The sequence below is a fragment of the Garra rufa genome, chromosome 3, assembly GCF_049309525.1.
Source record: "Garra rufa chromosome 3, GarRuf1.0, whole genome shotgun sequence".
In the NCBI taxonomy this organism is placed as follows: Eukaryota; Metazoa; Chordata; class Actinopteri; order Cypriniformes; family Cyprinidae; genus Garra; species Garra rufa.
The window spans coordinates 14475936-14496312 of record NC_133363.1 but is presented as its reverse complement, the minus strand read 5'-3'; the positions used below and the strand labels follow the sequence as shown (position 1 = coordinate 14496312).

Genomic DNA, 20377 nt, shown 5'->3' with positions numbered 1-20377 from the left:
ATTTTATGTAGAGAATAATTTAATGTAGAGACCTTAGAAATATACATATCAAACATGATACATGTGGCTTTATATGATTGGGAACCAAGGATTGTGCAGACACATATGCACTATTCAGTTTTATTTAGAAAGCAGAACTACACAGTGAATGGCAATAGAAAGACTGTATGATATTTTGCTCTTCCAGATTTGAGTAGTCTTAAATAAACAGAGAACATTTCTCTACTTTATAGCCCACAAGAAATGTAACAAGTTTATTATTAAAAATAATTTCAGATGTCCTATGATTATATGATTTTTTTTTTAATGGCTAACTAGGCTCTCTATCATTGTGTGTGTCTGTTTACAGGCGAACAGGAGAGCCTCCACTGGTTACTGGTTGGCTGCCATTCATTGGTGTCACATTGGATTATGCTGCAAACCCTTTAGTTTTCCTAAGAGAGACTCAGAAAAAATATGGGCATGTATTCACATGTAAGATTGCTCGGAAGTACTTCACTTTTGTAACAGACCCTTTTTCTTTCTCTGCTGTGGTGCGCCAAAGCAAAAATCTTGACTTTCAGAAGTTTGCTGTTGGTTTTTCACAACGGGTAAGTCACTCAGTACGAGGGGGTTGAGCATTATGAAACAAGCCTGAATCAATTGAATGCTGTGTTCTGATCTCCAGAGGCTTTTCTTTGAATGAACTACATGATCTATATGTGCAGTGTCATTTAATCTGCAAAATCTATAAATGTATGTAGAGACTCCCGGTTTGCTGCTGCATAAATAACTCCATTACTGACAATAACTCCAATAAGGTAGCCATACCTCTTGTAGAATGAGCTCTTAAGCAAAATGAATGATGGATAAAGACTATACATTTAACACTATACATTTAAACAGAGTAACCCATCAATTAAATAATTATTCTTCCAAAAAGTTCATGTCCTGTTCACATATAACCCTTATAAAACTATAATTATGCTATATAAGTCTACTTATTACAGATATAATATATTTAAAAAGGATATGTGAAAAGTTTCACTTATGTGAAAAATGAATGTAATGTTTAAATGTATGTTAACTGCATTTTAATGAAAATTAAAACTAGTTGAAACTGATATTAAATGTAATTAGTTAAACCTAAGAGTATTTTGGCCCACTTTATACATAATTTCATAATTACTTATATTGTCATTGAAATGTGATTAAAGTATATTGCTGAATGTGCTGGCATGCATTTGGTACACTAAAATGTACTTTAACATAAGTTTTTTTTTTAATTTGATTGTCATGTTTAAATAGATTTATAATTACATATTTGTAATGTAGCATAAAAAAGCACATTTAAAACCTATTAACTTTAAATGTAATATTTGATAACACTGTACAGTTATAATCTATATACTATAATCAAAGTAATTTGCATGTGCTTTATAATGTTATTCAACACATCAAAATAAGTGTGCTTCTTGAATGAACAACAAAAGAGTACTTAAATATATTGATTTTAAAAATGTAATTTTTTGCAAAAATTTTAATTTGACAGTGTTACAAAGGTCACATTTTTAAAAGGTGTACTTAAGTGCATTAGGAAACATCCATGAAAGTTTCATTTTAGAAAGGCATGTAATTTCAAGTCAGTACAGGTAAAAGACAAATCACTGACCTGGTGTTATGCACCACCATACACTTGTTACCATCTGTCATATAAAGTTTAGACATTCTTTGATGAAGATAACATATCTGAGCAAATCATTTAACTTATCTGCAACCAGGCCATACTAAAACAACGAGTGAGGGCATTTTCAAGGAAAGAGCTTTTATATGAACCCTCTCTCGAACAGTGCTTCCCAAACCTGTCCTGGAGGCCCCCCACCACTGCAGGTTTTGGGTGTTTTGGGTAGCTCTAACCCTAATCAAACACACATGAACATGCTAATCAATGTCTTAAAAATCATTAGAAAATCACAGATAGGTAAGTTTGATCAGGGTTGGAGCTAAACTGTAGCACACTGGCCCTCAAGGGCAAGATTTGAGGAAACCTGCTCTATAGAGAACTGAGTTTGCAAACATATGCCACTTAAAATCACATAAGGAGCATGTTAATGAAGCTCTAGCACTCTGGGTAGTGTTTAAAACTTTTTGGGAAAGCCCAGGTGCATAAATGCAGTGCAATCTCATCTTGGCGAAAACATATGCCCTTGGCAACTATCCCACAGCTCGAAACTCATAAACTGTTGGATCTTATGACAAAGTCTTGTGATGTTCCTCATTTCAGTCACTTTGAATAAAATGAATAAATCTAAACATAATGTAAAACATGGGCTAATAAGTGGGTTCTATCCTGATTCTCTGCCCCTATTTCTGTTCATCTTTATCTTTTACCTACACACACAGGTCTTTGGTCATGCTGACTTTAGCTCTTTACTGTTCAGTGAGAGTTATAGGGAAGTTCACAGCATTTTTCGACAGACACTTCAAGGCCCACCACTGCAGCAGCTAACTGAGACCATGTTAGGCAATCTGCAGATGGTTTTGGAACGAGGTCTACCATATGAGCACAACTGGTTTGAAGAGGGTCTTCAGAGCTTCACAAACCGCATCATGTTTGAGGCAGGGTTTCTCACTCTGTTTGGAAAGGACGCAAAGTTTCTTCATGCCGATGACAGAATATGCATGCGGAAAGCAGTGCAAGACTTTTTGACGTTTGATCGTGCTTTCCCTGTACTGGCTGCAGGGGTTCCTATTGGTCTGTGTACACAAGCATGGCGAGCAAGGGAAGCTTTAGCAAAGGAACTGCTACATGATAAGCTTCATCACCGGAAATGCATCTCAGATCTGATTCAGCGCAGAATGGACGTATTTGACCGCATGCAATTGGATGAAATTGGAAAAGCAAGGACACACGTGTGCATGGTATGGGCGTCACAGGCTAACACTCTTCCAGCAGCCTTCTGGAGCCTGTATTACACATTGAGGTAAGACACTGACTTTGTACAAACTTTTGTTCTTGTACTTTTAAAAAGCTTCTCAAGTTATACCTTATAACATGGATTTTGCAAGTGTGGATCTCATGCCATTTTGAATGCTACTCAAGGTTGCCAGGTTTTTACAACAAAACCTGCCCAATTGCTACTTAAAACTAGCCCAATCACGTTTCAGAGGGGGCTCCCTGGTAAAAATCGCATTATCACGTTATTGGGGACACTTCAACCCGCAGCCATGGAAGACAACCCGCAACAACAGTTACAGTAGCCCAATTCCACAGGAAAATCACAGACTTGGCAACACTAATTTCTCCTGTCATTACAGCAGGACATTCAAATTACTAATACATTCTAAAATTCTGTTATTCATTTATTGTTATTCATTTAATGTTATTCAATTATTTATATAGAATCTGCAATAAAAACATGTATTGAATTAGAATACTAGATTTTTATTGTGGTCTCTGACTTTTAAACTTCGCTATAGGCCTGTTTGATAATTCATTCACAGTAAAAATTATATAAGCACCTTTCTCAGTAAATTAAAGCATGTATACATGTATGTTTGTGTGTTCTGACCCTCAGGTCTGTTGATGCTTTCACTGCTGCTCGGGCAGAGGTCAACAAAGTTTTGTCAGGTCAATTAATAAGCAACCAGGACCAAACAATCCACCTTTCTAGAGAGCAGCTGGACTCTATGGCTGTATTAGGTAGGTGATAGATACCTAAGTAATGTTTAACTCTGATTATCATGATTACTGTATATCTGTCACAGTCTTAAGGTTACAAAGATGCAGAAGAATCAAAAGTTCCCTTCAGGGAACTTGAGCTGCGTCATCAACGCTATGGGGAACGCCATTGGCGAACCACGCTCTGAATATCGTGTGTAACCAATCAGAATGACGGGTGTGACGTCACGGACGTGATGACGTCATCGACCAGGAAGTATAAAAGTATGTGCGGTGGAACTGGCGTCAGCTTTCTGTCATTCAGTGAAGCGCTCTGTGTGTTGTGTTGTGAGAAAAACTGTCTGTCTGCATTACCACTCCTGTTCTTGTGCCAGTTTGCACAAACTTTCATTTAGAGTGGTAATGTCATTTAGGGGCAAGAAAAGCAGTGAGAGTGAGCCACATTACAAGCGGTGTGTTCCTCCTTGCCGGAGATTTGTCTCTGGTGAGGATACACACAGCTTGTGTGTGGCTTGCTTGGGATCGGGGCATGCACAGTCAGCTCTCGAGGGGGCTGATTGTCCGTATTGTGATCTTCTTCCAATGCGGGTGCTCCGATCCCGGAAGGCTCTCTTTGAGGAGGGAGCCTTCACCAGCGTTCCCCGCGGTGCTGGCCCCGCTTCCACTGAGGCGGAGCGGCAGCTGCACTCATGGGGTTCGCAGCTGGATCTGTTGGAGGGAATGGAGACGGTAACCCCCATCTCCTTCCTCACCCAGCAGATCCACAGCTCACTTGCAGTGTACGGAAGCCCGCACTGTGGTTACTTCCCCTCAGCAAGAGAGCACGGCACTTCTCCTATCTTCTATCTAATGTGGTGGGGATGGCCAAGCATGGCTACAAGATGATGCCGCGGGCAGAACAGACGCTGGCTAGCTATCTTTGAAGGCTCCCGGCCTGGCATCATCTTTGAAGGCTCCGTCCTTGCCCTCCTTGCGCAATGTCCCCTCTGGTACTCTCTGACTCATCCAGCTCCCCTGAGGTTGGATGCCATGGTACAGACGTGGCCGAGGCTAAGTCTTTACGCTTTTCCCCCGATTGCTCTGCTCCCAGGAGTTCTGGAGAGAGTGCGCCGGGACGGAGTTCGGCTTCTGTTAGTAGCCCCGTACTGGCCGGGCCGAGTATGGTTCTCGGACCTGATTTCTCTTCTAGACAGCTCTCCATGGGAGATTCCCGTCAGGAGGGATCTCCTCTCTCAAGCGGGGGGTTCCATCTTGCACCCCCGGCCGGAGATGTGGAAGTTGTGGGTGTGGCCCCTGAGGGGGCACAGCTCATAGCTTCTGGTCTCTCAACCGAGGTTGTGGAGACCATTCTCCAGTCCAGAGCTCCCTCCACGAGGAAACTATACGCCTTGAAGTGGAGACTCTTCACTTCTTGGTGCAGAGACCGCCAGCTTGACCCAGTTAACTGCCCGATTGGTACAGTGCTGGAGTTCTTGCAGGGCCGTTTCTCTGCAGGGTTAACCCACTCCACCTTGAAGGTCTACGTGGCAGCTTTATCGGCCTACCATGCCCCTCTTGGTGGCCTCTCAGTGGGTAAGAACCCACTGGTTATACGTTTCCTCCGCGGTGTGCTGAGGCTAAGGCCTCGAGTGCGACTTCGTGTTCCTACTTGGGACCTCGCTGTGGTTCTTGAAGCCCTCTGTAGCCCTCCATTCGAGTCTATAGAGGAGATTTCTGATCGTTTACTCACGATAAAGACTATGCTTCTTCTCGCCCTCTCTTCCCTGAAGAGAGTTGGGGACCTGCAGGCCATTTCGGTGGCTCCTTCCTATTTGGACTTGCGCCTGGCTTGACCAAGGCATTTTTGTACCCACGTGCTGGGTACGTCCCTAAGGTCCCGGCCTCTGTACCACAGCCTGTCGAACTTCAGGCTTTCTGTCCTCCTCCATTTCTGGAACCAGACCAGCAGAAGTATAATTGTATGTGTCCAGTGCGAGCATATGTCCACAGAGCTGCCCTGTGGCGTAAGGCAGATCAGCTATTTGTTTGTCACGGCCCCCCTAAGAAGGGGTACCCGGCTTCAAAACAGTCCATCAGTAGGTGGATCGTCGATGCCATTTCTACTGCCTATGAGTCCTCTGGCCTCCCCTCACCATTGGGAGTCAAGGCTCACTCCACCCGAGGCATGGCTGCCTCTAAAGCCCTTCTGGCAGGTGTTCCTGTGCAGGACATCTGCAATGCTGCGGGATGGTCTACGCCCCTCACGTTCGTCAGGTTCTATGACCTTGACCTTACAGCCACTCCTGGCTCCTCTGTTCTCTTGCCCTATCAATTTCCCTAGGCAGGGATTTGGAATTCTGGAGGCGTGGATATCTCGTTCCCTATAGCATTGATGACGCAGCTCGAGTTCCCAGAAGGGAACATCCCAGGTTACGTATGTAACCCTGGTTCCGTGAGGGAACGAGACGCTGCGTCCAGAGCCATAATTCTGGCATCCCTGGAGCGCTTACTTCATTTCCCAGAAGCTGACGCCGGTTCCGCCGCACGTACTTTTATACTTCCTGGTGACGTCATCACCTCCGTGACGTCACACCCGTCATTCTGATTGGTTACACACGATATTCAGAGCGTGGTTCGCCAATGGCGTTCCCCATAGCGTTGATGACGCAGCGTCTCGTTCCCTCAGGGAACCAGGGTTACATACGTAACCTGGGACGGTTTCAATACAAAGGTTTTTTAAGGTGAGACGCCCCAGGTGAATGTGGTTAAAAAAAAAAAACTAATAGATATCATCATACTTACACAGTTGATTGCTTATATTAACACTTAATTTTTTTGTATTAAATGTTTTCTGAAATGCTATGTTGAAATATGCAAATGAGGTGTTATCTAATTAAATATGCACTAATTTTCATAAATTTCTAGAACCAAAATCTCAACATTGGAGCCTGTTTCAAGATTCTTGTTTCATTTTGTTGACATATTACTCATAGGTCTTTAAAGAGGGGATTTTGGATATCTCTTTTTATCACTTCATAAAAAAGTCATTAAAAATGGCATAAAAAAATCAGGCCAGTAAACAAAAAATGTTTGCCTTTTTTTTTTGTTAGTTTTTTGTTGTTGTTGTTGTTGTTGTTGTTGTTGTTGTTTTTAGAAATAAAATGTAGAAAACCAGGTAAATTATTTATAAACAAACACCTGCCTTCAAAGATAGTAATAAAATTGTAAAGTTTAGTGTATGTACGTGTTACTGAAGTGGAGATTTTTGGTTCACTGCAGGAGAAAAATCTTATTTTGAGAAAACAGCCTTTAAAGATATGTATTGTAATAGAAACCTACAGACAGAAATATATAAAGTGCATTAAAGAAACAGTTAAAGGTGTATTTTGGATGTTTTCTTTCCATTACATTCTTAAAAATAAAGGTGCTTTAAAGGGTTCTTCAAGCGATGCCATAGAAGAACCATTTTTGGTTCCACAAAGAACCATTCTGTCAAAGGCTATTTAAAGAAACATCTCTTTCTTACCTTGTTATAATCTGAAGAACCTTCTTTCGCACAAAGAACCTTTTGTGAAACAGAAAGGTTGTTCAGATGTCTTTATGGAACCATTTAGACAAAAAAGGTTCTACTATGGCATCGTGAAGCACCTTTATTTTTAAGAGTGTAGTCTGAAAAAAAATTTGACAGGTGCATTAGTGTTTTGCCTGCAGTCTTGCCTGCAGAATAAGCACAGGGTATCCAAGTCTATGTAACAGTGTGCACTTTAACACAAATAACAATGAACTGAGGAAACAAAGGAACATAAGTTTATACAGATAACGAACTAAAAGACAAATAGGTGTGATGATAAAATTTACTTGCAAACTAATGAGAGCGGGAAAATATACTCTTAAAAATAAAGGTCTTTCGTGACGCCATAGAAGAACCTTTTTTTGTTTAAATGGTTTCATAAAGAAACTTTAACATCTGAACCTTTAACATTTGTAGTGAAAAAAGGTTCTTCAGATTATAAGGTAAAATAGATATGGTTCTTTAAAGAACCTTTGAGTGAATGGTTCTTTGTGGAACAAAAAAATGGTTCTTCTATGGCATCGCTGTGAATAACCTTTTAAAGCACCTTTATTTTTAAAGGTGTAGAACAAATACATCAGGAATTAAAACAAAACCAACAGTCCTTGATAAGGAAAACTAAACTGACAGTTCCTGACAATACCATGGATCCTAATAGACCTCTCTTGGAAGTGTTTGTATACAGTCATGTGAAAAAGTTAGGACACCCTATTGAATTTCATGGTTTTCTGTATCAGGACATAATAAAAAATTATCTGGTCCTTAGCAGGTCTTAAAATTTGGAAAATAAATCCTCGGATAAACGTCATCACATGACATATCACACAGTGTCATTATTTATTTAAGAAAAATACAGCCAAGAGGAAAAGTCTATGTGTGACAAAGTTAGGACACCCTATGAGTCAATTGCCTGTAGATCCACTTTTAGCAGCAATAACTTGAAGCATTCATTTTCTGTGTGACTTTATCAGTCTCTCACATTGTTCTGGACCACTCTTCTTTTCAATGTTGCTCCAGTTTACTGAGGTTTGTGGGAATTTGCTTATGCACAGCTCTCACCACAGTATTTGAGTTCTGGACTTTGACTGGACTTTTGCAACACCTTGATTCTTTTCTTTTCAGCCATTCTGTTGTAGATTTTCTGGTGTGCTTGGGATCATTGTCCTGTTGCATGACCCAATTTTGACCCAACTTTAGCTGTCAGACAGAGGCCCTCACATTTGACTCGAGAATTTTTTGATATACAGAGGAGTTCATGGCCGACTCAATGACTGTGAGGTGGCCAGGTCCTGTGGCTACAAAACAAGCCCAAAATGATCAGCCCTCGTCCAGCATGCTTGTCTTTTGGTATGAGGTGTTTGTGCTGATAAGCTCTTTAGGTTTTCACTAAACTTGGCGCTGTGCATTATGGCCAAACATCTCCACTTCGGTCTCGTCTGTTCAAAGGACATTATTCTAGAAGACTTGTTTTGTTCAGATGCAACTTTGCAGACCTAAACTGTGCTGCCATGTTTTTGTTTTGTTTTTTTAGATAGAAGAGGCTTTCCTTTGCCAAGGCTTCTAAACATGCCATTTTTGTCCCATATTTTTCTAATGGTATTGTCATGAACTTTATCCTTTAACATGTTAACTGAGGTCTGTAGAGTCTGAGGTATAGTTCTTGGGTTGTGTGCCATTTCTCTGAGCATTACACGGTCTGATCTTGGGGTGGATTTTCTAGGACGTCCACTCCTGGAAGGAGAGGTGTCTGTTTTTCAAATGTCTTTCACTTGTGAATAAACATCAAATTGGACATGGCCATAGTACTCTTCTCAGATTGATGGGAGCAACAAATGCTTCTCTAAGATGATTGCTAATGTCTTACCTCCTTGGCATTGTGTTAACAAACACCTGAAGGCTCCAGACCAGCAAACTGCCAAAGCTTATGCTTTTATAGAGGCGCTCAAACTTGCTGATGATCAGTTAATCAAAGGTGTTTGATTGGCAGTGCTTGACTGTTATTTACCCTCTTAATTCCAATGTTAACAGTAAGGGTGTCCTAAATTTGTCACACATGGCCTTTGCATTTTAGCTTTATTTTTGTTCAATAAATGATGACACGGTGCAATTTATCATGTGTTGTTGTTCATCTGAGGTTTTATTTTCCAAATTTTAAGACCAGCCAAGGACCAGATTTTTTTTATTATATCGTGATATGGAAAACCATGAAATTCAATAGGGTGCCCTAACTTTTTCACATGACTGTATATGGTGATTTTTTTAAAGCTTTTATTTTTGTAGATTATATGTTTATGTGATATGTATTTTGTCATTTTCAGAAAGTATTATTCAGGAAGCTCTTCGTCTGTCCAGTGCCTCCATTATGATACGTGTTGCCAGTGATGACTTTACGCTGACACTGGATTCAGGGCAGACAGCTGCTGTAAGAAAAGGAGATCACATTGCTCTTTACCCCCAACTTATACACCTGGATCCTGAAATCTACCCCAACCCTACAGTATGTGTTCAAGCTGTCACTGTCAATTATACTAACATTAAACTTAAATATACTTATATTATTATTTTTCTAGTCTAGATTAATTATGTTTATTGTATGAATGTATGAAAAATGTCCCTATATGTATGAAAAAGTTTCCTAATGGAATGTTCCTATCGCACAGTTCTGATACAACATGTGATTGTTATAAAATATGTCACGTAATGTATTTAATGTTAAAAGACACATTATACAGTAGTAACTTTGATACTACAATCCTTTAAACATCACAGTGACATTTTAAACAGAGACAACAATGTGAATGCAATATTCTTCTGTGTTCCAGGAGTTCAAATACAACCGCTTCCTAGATGACAGTGGTCAACGAAAGAGTGATTTCTTCAAAAATGACAGACGACTAAAGCATTTCTTGTTGCCGTTTGGTTCTGGTGTTAGCGAATGCCCTGGCCGTTTTTTTGCAGTACATGAGATTAAACTGTTCCTCGCATTGACACTGTGGCATTATGACCTACAGCTCAGTGACCCTGACGCCACTCTGGTTCCAGACAGTACTCGTGCAGGCCTAGGTATACTGCCACCATCACAAGACGTCCTTCTAAGGTATAGAAGAAAAACCAACACCGCCGCAGAATAGTTAAGAAAGGAAATGGAAGGAGATGAAAATTAAAAGATGCAAAAGGAACATGAAGATCCTTATCTAGACGACAAGTGAAATGGCAGTCTTTCTAGCTTCTGTCGTAAATGTAGCGTTTTGCACAAATGGTCTTAATAACTAAGCAATACAATTAGTAAAATACTTAACAGCAAAAATACAGCTTCTGTATGATGAATATTTGTATATTTGACTCTAACTAGCCTACATTAAAATGCATTCTTTAATAGATCAGGTAAATGTGATGATAGACAAAAGTGTGAGAAAAGATGGGTGAACCTGTTACTATTATCTGTAACACAGTGTCTATTTGTCTGATTTGTCTGCCATCATACAAATGATGGTAATATTTACACATAAATAAAATCTTTACACATAAAATGCAAATGACTACATGCATGACCATGAACAGCCAATGTATGCCTCTTTTTTGGAAAGTTTAAGAGGGTTATTGGAGTAACCTACGCCACTTTTAAGTTTGTGTGTGTGTGTGTGTGTGTGTGTGTGTGTGTACCTGGTATTCATCACATTGTGGGGACCAAATGTCCCCACAAGGATAGGAATACTAGTAGATTTTGATCTTGTGGGGACATTTCTCAGGTCCCCATGAGGAAACAGGCTTATAAATCATGCACAATGAGTTTTTTTGATGAAGTAAAATGCACAATCTCCTGTGAGGACTAGGTTTAGGTGTAGGGTAGGTGTAGGGCGATAGAAAGTACGGTTTGTACAGTATAAAAACCATTACGCCTATGGAATGTCCCCATAAAACATGTAAACCCAACGTGTGTGTGTGTGTGTGTGTGTGTGTGTGTAATGTGTATCAGCTATGTATTATGTAGGCCTATTTCTTTTACTAAGTAGCCTATGTCAGAAAGATACATTCTTCTTAAAAACAGTACTTTGGAAGACTCGCAAAACATGCTCACATGGATCCTGTAGGCCTATAAGTTGTTTATTTGGTAATGTTTGTCTTATTAGATGTAGTGTTTTGCATCACTTTCTCATCATCTTCATCATCATCATCAAAAATAAATAAAAATTTAAAACTCCAACAGGAAAGCACAATCCAATCCCCCCCCCCCCCCCCCCCCCATGTACTGCGAGTACAGCTATTTTGGTCGAACGAGGGCGCTCACTCAGGGGAGATGTGCTGACTTGCGCTCGAGTATAGGCTGTATTTCATTTCCCTCATCCACAACACCCGCGGACATTACATTCATTACCTCTGAGATCCAGTGAACTAAATCAACTGCCATACACAACGTTTACTATCGAATAAACCGGACCGACGAGCACCTAAAGCTATTTAATATCCTACATTGCTGGTGAGCCTAGGCTTCTGCAGCGTCAAGGTGAGTGCGCATCATCCTGGCATTCTAAGCATCAGAAAACGAGCTAATGTTGACTTGTCACATTCACAGCTACTATGTATAAATATTAATGATCGCTATCGCTGAATATTATTATCTTTTATCTCTTAAATATTGCTGTCTTTTATTCTATATCCCGCTTACTCGTATACTCAACCTGTACATGGAAGAAACAAACATTCCTTGCGCGAACGACCAGTAGACTATTTGTCATTTAATATCTTTTTAAAGTGAAAATTACTGTTTGACCTCGACAAAATTGTAAAGTAATATGCGTCTGTGATGCACCCAAACCACATGTACAGCGACAAGGAAATGTAAACAATAAATAAAGAAATAAATAATAAAATAATATTGAGAGACTGTGCTACGTTTCTATGACGTGTTTTATGTCTGTAGATAGTAAATTAAATTGAATTTCTATTGTTACATGAACTAAACATTAACATTTCTTTAGGAAATTCATCCAAAGCGCTCCATACAGGATAACAACCATGTCACTGTATCCATCTCTAGAAGACATGAAGGTGGATAAGTTCATGCAGGTTGGACATTATTTATTTATTTATTTGTTTGTATTTACAGTATGTATTTAAAAAGATAAATCTAATTATCCAAAATGTATTTTCCCCCTTTTCTGTAGGCACATAACACCCCCACGGCAAGCCCTTTAAAGGCTTTACCTCCTCCCGAACCTTTCAGGTGCCAGAATGAGCCCTGCTATGATTCAAAATCTGAAGAGATAGGTAAGAATCAGATACTGTGCTGTATGTATGATTACATAATCTATGACAGAAAAGAGGCTTAGACCTTAAAACTGAGCTTCAAAGAGTGGCATATAGGCCCACCTCGCAGGAGGCTGTAAAATATATGTTCACATTTATTTTGGCGACGAAAATTGATTTTTACCTCAATAAACTCCTAATTTGTTGCCTATTAACAGTAAGATTGTTGTTACATTTTAAGGTAGGATTAAGATATGGTCATGCTTAATATAGCATTAATATGTGCTTTACAGGTACTAATAAACAGCTAATATGCTAATAATATTCAAGGTAATAAGCAAATAGTTAAAACTGGTCTCTAGTGTTGCCAAATATATAGGGTTGTATTAGAAATTTTCAAATAAAAATATTTTCAGGCCTGGAAAACTCATGGAAACAAATAAATTCACTTGCATCCATGTAGCTTAGACCATTATTTAATGTTGTCTGTCTCTCTCTTTAGCTACTTCTAGCAGGTTGTACCCTGAGCTGAATGAGTTTATGGGTCTAAATCTCAGTGCAGATGCTCAACAAACCCTTCTCTCTTCAGTTTCTGACCATGCCAGTGGGGTGAGTCTGTTTCTGTCTGTGAACTTCTCATCAGATAATCAACATAAAAAAAAGACATTATCTTGTAAAAAAAGAAGTACACTTTGCATGTATTAAAAAAGAGTACTTACTACAGAAAAAATTTACCAAGGAAACAGGGAATAAGCAAGAGGAAATGTAAATATACCATCATGGGGGGAAAAAAAAAAGAAAATTACAAGAAAACATCCAACTAAGAGTCCTAGAAACAGAAGACACATCACACTTAGGACTTAAATACAACTTTATACTGTATGTAATTTCATAATTAGTTCCATGGTCTATGAATTATGGTGAATGTATATTGAACGTACTGACAAGCATTTATGGTAAACTAAAATATACTGTAATAACCAAAAGGACTAGGGAAAGAGAGGAGGACACCAGAAAGGCAATATATTACACAATCCTATATAAAATTTTTAAAGCATAACAAAAGAATTCACATTCTACTTTTGAAACGTGTTTTCGATGTTGAAATGTCTGTTTTTGTTTTGGTCTGTGTGATTCAGCCCACTGCCAGTTTACCCAATAGTATTTCAACACTCCAGGTTGAATAGTAATAGTAGACACTCAGGGGGGCTAGTTGGTGGAAAACAAAGCGAATTGCAGCCATGGAAGGTAGCATACGAACTGGGTCAGAAATCGCAGATTCTACCCAACCTAAAAAGTCTTGCCATTAATCTAAAAAGCTCTATGATTAGAAGGATTTTAAACAACATAATTAATAATAAAAAAAAAAAAAGTTCACATAATTATTTCTGTGAAAACAATGCTACAGACAGTTTTTCTACTTTTGAAACGTGTTTTCCATGTCAGAATGTCTGTTTTTGTTTTGGTCTGTGTGATTCCACCCACTGCCAGTTTACCCAATAGAATTTTGACACTCTGGGTTGCCAGTTGGTGGAAAACACAGCGTATTGCAGAACTGGAAGCCAGCATATGAACTGAAATTACAGATTCCACTCAACCTAAAATGTCTTGGCAACAGTCTAAAAAGGTCTATGACCAGAAGAATATTAAAACGCTATTTTAGTGTGTCCTAATCTGGCAAGCCATGTGAGCATTGCGTCTGATGAGGAGGAAGTGGGACAAATGATATTTAGTATTTGGACTGCAGTACCCTTTTCAGCTGCTAGCAATCAATATTACATACTGCATCCTTAAGTAACTGTTTTTGACTTTATTTTTTAAAAAATGCTTTCATTGGTATAACTCAATGCCAGCTTGATTGCAGTCATTTTAAATATTATTTAAATTTGACTTGAATAAAACCAATTAATTGAGATATTACCACATGCCGTACATTTTGGGTAATCTGACAAAATAATTTTTGCAGTATAGTAATAATATATTCCCCAATCACTTTTTAGGCTGTTAGTGTCTGGACACCTGGATCGAGCTGGGCGGCAGCCCCCATAACAGGAAGTGACCTGGGGGTAAAGAGAGCAGAGATTCGACAGGGTGTACGGGAGGTGGTGCTGTGCAAAGACATGGATGGGAAGATTGGCCTCCGCCTCAAAGTCATAGATAATGTATGAATACTTTACCTTTTACATTTGAATTAACGCAATTTGTTATTATCTAGATTAAGATAAAAACAAAAGTGGTCTAACAAGAAAGAATATAGTGGAACATGGCAATAGTCATCACTTTTTAGGTGAAAAATATATCAAATATTTAGATATTTAAAGTGTTCTGTGTTTTAAATAATGAAATCCATAATCACATTATAGCATTATGCCCCAATAGTATGATGGTGAGCTCTAATTAACATTTCCAAATGTGTGTTTCAGGGTGTGTTTGTGCAGTTAGTGCAGGCTAACACTCCAGCAGCACTAGCAGGGCTGCGGTTTGGTGATCAGATTCTGCAGATCAATGGCAAATCATGTGCTGGCTGGAGTAGTGATAATGCACATAAGGAGCTTAAGAACGCCAACCCAGAGAAGATCACTTTGGCTGTGCGAGACAGGTACACACACACATCATACATAGAGCGTTTTGGGAGGTTTCAAATACTCTGCACAATGATGATACTCAGCAGGTTTCAAATACTCTGCACAATGATGTTTTATTCATGAGGATCAGGTTGTCATGAATTATTAATGAAGAAGTCAGACACAGGAGGGTGTGTGTATGTAGTTTTAGCCTTGCATCTATACAGCAGTGCAAACTATTGTTGTAAACCTTTGTTTATAAGAAGTATGAATCTGACACACTCAGAGACACACATTTGTTAAATTGTGTGAATTCATTTTTAATTCTTTTTTGTTGTTGTTGGGCAAAGCCCAAATTTTTGCATGGGAAGTAACAGGAGAGAGGGGAATGAGAAAAGACTTTGAGTCGAAATTCAAGCTTGGGTCACTGCTACACGATACGCAAAAGTACTGCAGGCTATGGCTCTGACAGCCCAACTACTTTGTTTTTGGCAAATATAAAATGGACAGAAAATAATGTGGATTGGAAAAGACAGGACTTAAACTTAGGTCACCAAAAGCACAATAATGTTATTTGTTAAGGTGCTGCCCACAAGGCTATTGGCACTGACAGTGTAACTAATTTTTAATGCAGAAAGAGAATCATCCAAAAGGCATTCATATGCAGTTTTTAGGCAAACATTCTATGTTTTCCATCTGTGTTTAGGTCTGTTGGCCTGTTGAGTTTTCTGAAAAAAAGTCTTGGTTACATATGTAAACATGATCCCCTGAATACTTAACGACACGCTGTAGTTCAGTTGTTTTAATAGCATCAACTACACATCAGTAGTTGATCCTATGTAAACACCCCAGGACGCGACCAAATTAAGTGATTCTGCCCCCCACACTCTTTCGACACACTATTACTACTTACAGCTGAGGTCAAAAATTTACATCCCCCTTTTTCAGAATTTGCAAAATGTTATTTTACTAAAATAAGATGGATCATACAAAATGCATGTTATTGTTCATTTAGTACTGACCTGAATAAGGTATTTCACATAAAATATGTTTACATATAGTCCACAAGAAAAAAATAATAGTTGAATTGATAAAAATTACCCTGTTGAAAAGTTTACATCCCCTTGATTCTTAATACTTTGCTCTTACCTGAATGATTCACAGCTGTGTTTTTTGTTTAGTGATAGTTGTTTACGAGTCCCTTGTTTGTTTTGAACAGTTAAACTGCCTGCTTTTCTTCAGAAAAATCTATCCTGTCACACAAATTCTTTGGTTTTCCAGCATTTTTCTGTACTTGAACTCTTTCCAACTATAACTGTGTGATTTTGAGATTCGTCTTTTCACACTGAGGACAACTAAGGGACTCATAAGCAACTATTACAGAAGGTTCAAATGCTCACTGATGCTCCAGAAGGAAAAAACTGACAATGCATTAGGAGCCATAGAACTTTTGAACAGAATGGAGATATGTACATTTTTCTTATTTTGCCTAAATATCATATTTTTTATATTTAGTAGTGCCCTTTAGAGACTACAGAAGATAGTTACATGTTTCCCAGAAGACAAAATAAGTTACATTTACCCTGATCTTCAAATTCAAAAAGCTCTTAATGCATGGCTTTTCCTTCGTGAGAGCGTTTGAACCTTCTGTAATAGTTGCATATGAGTCCCTCAGTTATCCTCAGTGTGAAAGATGGATCTCAAAATCATACAGTCATTGTTGAAAAGGGTTCAAATACGCAAAAATGCTGTAAAAAATAAATTGTGGGACCTGAAGGATTTTTCTGAAGAACAGCGACCAGTTTAACTGTTCAGGACAAACAAGGGACTCATGAACAACTATCACTAAACAAAACAATACAGCCATAGATCATTCAGGTAAGAACACAGTATTAAAATAATGAAGGGGATGTAAAATTTTGAATGGGGTAATTTTCATAAATTCAACTATTATTTTCTTATGTGGACTATATGTAAATATATTTTATGTGAAATATCTTATTCAGGTCAGTGCTAAATAAACAATAACATGCATTTTGTATTATTCCTCCTATTTTGGTAAAATAATCAACATTTTGCAGATTCTGAAATGGGGAACCTTTGACCTTTACTGTATGGTCTCTGGTGTTAGTCACTTAGATATGTAAAACTATATCCAGGCAGAGCATTACTTAAAGGGTTACTGCACCCCAAAATGAAAATTTTGTCAATAATCCAAAACCCTCATGTTGTTCCAAACCCGTAAAAGCTTTGTTTGTCTTCGGAGCACAATTTAAGATATTTTGGATGAAAACTGGTAGCTTTTTGACTGTCCCATTGACTGCCATGTAAATAGTACTGTCAAGGCCCAGAAAAGTATGAAAGACGTTGTCAAAATAGTCCATCTATTTTGTACGCAACCAACGTACACTAGGGCTGCTCGATATTGGGGAAAAATTACATTGCGATATATTTTTTTCTTGCGATATATATTGCGATGTGTACAAATTAATTTATGTTCATCAGGTTGTTTTGAACTGCTTAAAAATCAAATAATAATTCAAGAATAATTGGGGTAATTTTGTAAGCATTTTCAAAGAATAAAAAAGTAAAAGTACAGTATAATCAAAACCCTGAAATAAAATACTTTTTAAAGCTTATTTTGGGTAGTTTCATAAACAGTTTGACTCACCTTATTCACTGTCAATTCAGGCAAATCAAGGCTCTAATATGAAATTAATAATGAATGTTTCTTTTACCCTGATGAAAGGGAAATCAGCTTCTTCCTTTCACGGAAAACATTAAAAGCTTAGCTAAGATGGAGGAACAGCTGATCATAGAGGGATAACATTTTTTTAGCAGCAGAGCTACTGCAAGCAATTTTTAGTTTTGGAAATCCATTTATCTTTGTTTATTTATCTTTGCTGAAACTTCCACGTCTTTAGGAGAGCGCGGGGTCATGGTTGCTTAGCAACGGCAGACGCCACTCTGCCACTCAAGTTACAGAGCGCTTTGGAAAGAAGGAGAAAGTGACGCGCCTAGCGTTTTCCACGCGTTTTTAGGCGCGACATGTGAATGGTCCCTTAAATTCGTAGTGTTTCCGCGAGTTGTGGCAACATCTGCCAGGCACTCCCGACAAAGCACCTGTTTTTGGTCAGTAGCATCCTTTTTGTATTCAAAATACTTCCATATGACCGACGTTGCGTTTCTTTTTGCGACCAAATCTTCCATTTCGGCGCTTTTCTCCCGTCCCGCGCTCATTTTGCCATGCACACGCAGAGACTGCATGCATGAAGTAGGTGAAGCAACGTGTGCATTATAGTTTTTAAAGAACCCTTAAATATGAGTTAATTACTTTATTTTAGACAAATATAGATCCGTGAATAGAAATATAGATAGTACATTTTAAAATCAGACACACATAATTTTTTTTTTGCCCTGCATCGTGACTGCCACGATGTGACTATCGCGCATGCGTACATCGCGATGACGATGCTGAAACGACCTATCGTGCAGCCCTAACGTACACTGTTCTCTGTCAGCCGCAACACACTGATACATTTTCTATGTTTATTTACACTTTGATTTTCGTCCAGGGAATACTATCCAAAATGGCGCTACGGCGGAGGAGACAAATTGGTGAATAAAGTTGTTAATTTCATTTTCTTTGCGTACAAAAAAGTATTCTCGTAGCTTCGAAAAATTATAGTTGAACTACTGATGGCAGATGGACTATTTTGACGATGTCTTTCATATTTTCCTGGGCCTTGACAGTGCTTTTTATTTGGCAGTCAATGGGACAGTCAAATAGTTCCTGGTTTTCATCCAAAATATCTTAAATTGTGTTCCAAAGATGAACAAAGCTTTTACGGGTTTGAAACGGCATGGAGGTAAGGGATTCATGAGAAAATTTTCATTTTGGGGTGGAATAACCCTTTAAAGTTATTGATATGTATAGCATGGTATACTGTCATATGCATGTTCATTATGCAGTTATAAATCAGCATTAAAAATACTATTACTGTTTGCAGGCCATTGGAACGATCTGTTACTCTTCACAAGGACATGAGCGGACAGCTCGGCTTTCTTTTTAAAAAGGGTCGAATCACCTCAATAGTAAAAGACAGCTCAGCTGCACGTAACGGCGTCCTTACTGATCATCAGATCTGTGAGATCAATGGTCAGAATATAATTGGACTGAAGGTAAATGACATTAGTATTTTGCATTTGTTGGTTTCCTTCTTTTCTTTTAGCTCTGTCTCTGTCTCTCTTTATTACCAATATGGCCCAGTAAAGCATAAGCAGGTGACTTGTAAACGATCTGATTTCAATTTAAGCTACTTTCCTGTCTTTTCTTCTCTTTGATTAGGACTCCCAAATCACAGACATCCTTAATTCTAGCGGAGGTGTTGTCACAGTAACTGTGATGCCGGTGGTTATCTTTGAACACATGATGAAAAGGTATGGAAAACAGATTCCGGGTGGACAAAACCCAATGCCAATCAGGAGTCTATTCATGTAACTTGACTGAAAGTATCTTATTTTCCCTTCTTTTACTGCCTCTCACAAATGTGTTCTTAACATTCTCTTTCTCCCCGCAGGATGTCCAGCAGTATTGTAAAGTCACTAATGGATCATTCTATTCCTGAGGTGTGAGACTGTTCGGATCAAACTGTACAACTGAGGACGATTTGGCCACAGTTTGGACTGGAGGGCTCACATTTTGTCTGGAGCACAAGTTCAGTTGTGTGTCCACAATCATGTGATTTTATGTATGTTTATGTATGTTTGAGAGGTTTTTGTCAGGCAAAGAAAGACCAAGGAGAACAAGTTCTGTAATCATTTACTTTTTTTTATGTTGTTCTAAACCCTTTCTGATGTATCACACAAAAGAAGATGTTAGGATGTGTGCAGAATGTTCACACTGTCCAAGCCAAGTCAGTTTTGAACTTATGAAAGTAATTTATACAATTTATTGTGCTACATTCTAATGCATATGAAGCAAAATATAGTGTGGAACACATCGAAATTTAAGTCATTATGCACTGATAATAAAATTCACTAATCTTCACCTCTGCCATAGCTGTCCAATGTCATTCACAGTTATGCATATTAAAACTGATTCATCATCGGTCTTGGGGATAATGCATTACAAGTAGGCTACTGTGAGTTACGTAATTAGATTACTTTTTCAAGTAACTAGTAAAGTAACAGATTACCTTTAAATTAACAAGAAAATATCTGAGGTACTTTTTCAAATAAGTAACACAAGTTACTTTGTTTTCCTATTTATTCACTAACACCTTTCCTGTCCCGGTGTTGAGCGAAATTAGGAGTAAGTTCTCCAGCCTGAGGCTTATTAATTTCACTCTTGGT

General features: G+C 38.5%; 2 protein-coding genes across 2 annotated transcripts in view; both read left to right on the top strand.

Annotated features, from left to right (window-relative positions):
* Positions 1 to 10764, top strand: part of cyp7a1b (cytochrome P450, family 7, subfamily A, polypeptide 1b) — an 11591-nt gene extending 827 nt beyond the window's left edge. Inside the window, exons 2-6 of the mRNA XM_073836558.1 lie at positions 350 to 590; positions 2383 to 2963; positions 3558 to 3682; positions 9530 to 9708; positions 10034 to 10764. Of these exons, the coding sequence (XP_073692659.1) occupies positions 350 to 590; positions 2383 to 2963; positions 3558 to 3682; positions 9530 to 9708; positions 10034 to 10342 (1435 nt within the window). The 3' untranslated portion in view covers positions 10343 to 10764. The remainder of the gene's footprint in view (positions 1 to 349; positions 591 to 2382; positions 2964 to 3557; positions 3683 to 9529; positions 9709 to 10033) is intronic.
* Positions 10765 to 11517: 753 nt separating this feature from the next.
* On the top strand, positions 11518 to 20072 carry sdcbp (syndecan binding protein (syntenin)). The gene is made up of 9 exons (XM_073836867.1): positions 11518 to 11715; positions 12191 to 12278; positions 12377 to 12479; positions 12961 to 13067; positions 14459 to 14620; positions 14882 to 15057; positions 19033 to 19204; positions 19371 to 19462; positions 19603 to 20072. The coding sequence occupies exons 2-9, from the start codon at positions 12228 to 12230 to the stop codon at positions 19655 to 19657; spliced, it is 918 nt and encodes a 305-aa protein (XP_073692968.1). The 5' UTR covers positions 11518 to 11715; positions 12191 to 12227; the 3' UTR covers positions 19658 to 20072.
* Positions 20073 to 20377: the final 305 nt, after the last annotated feature.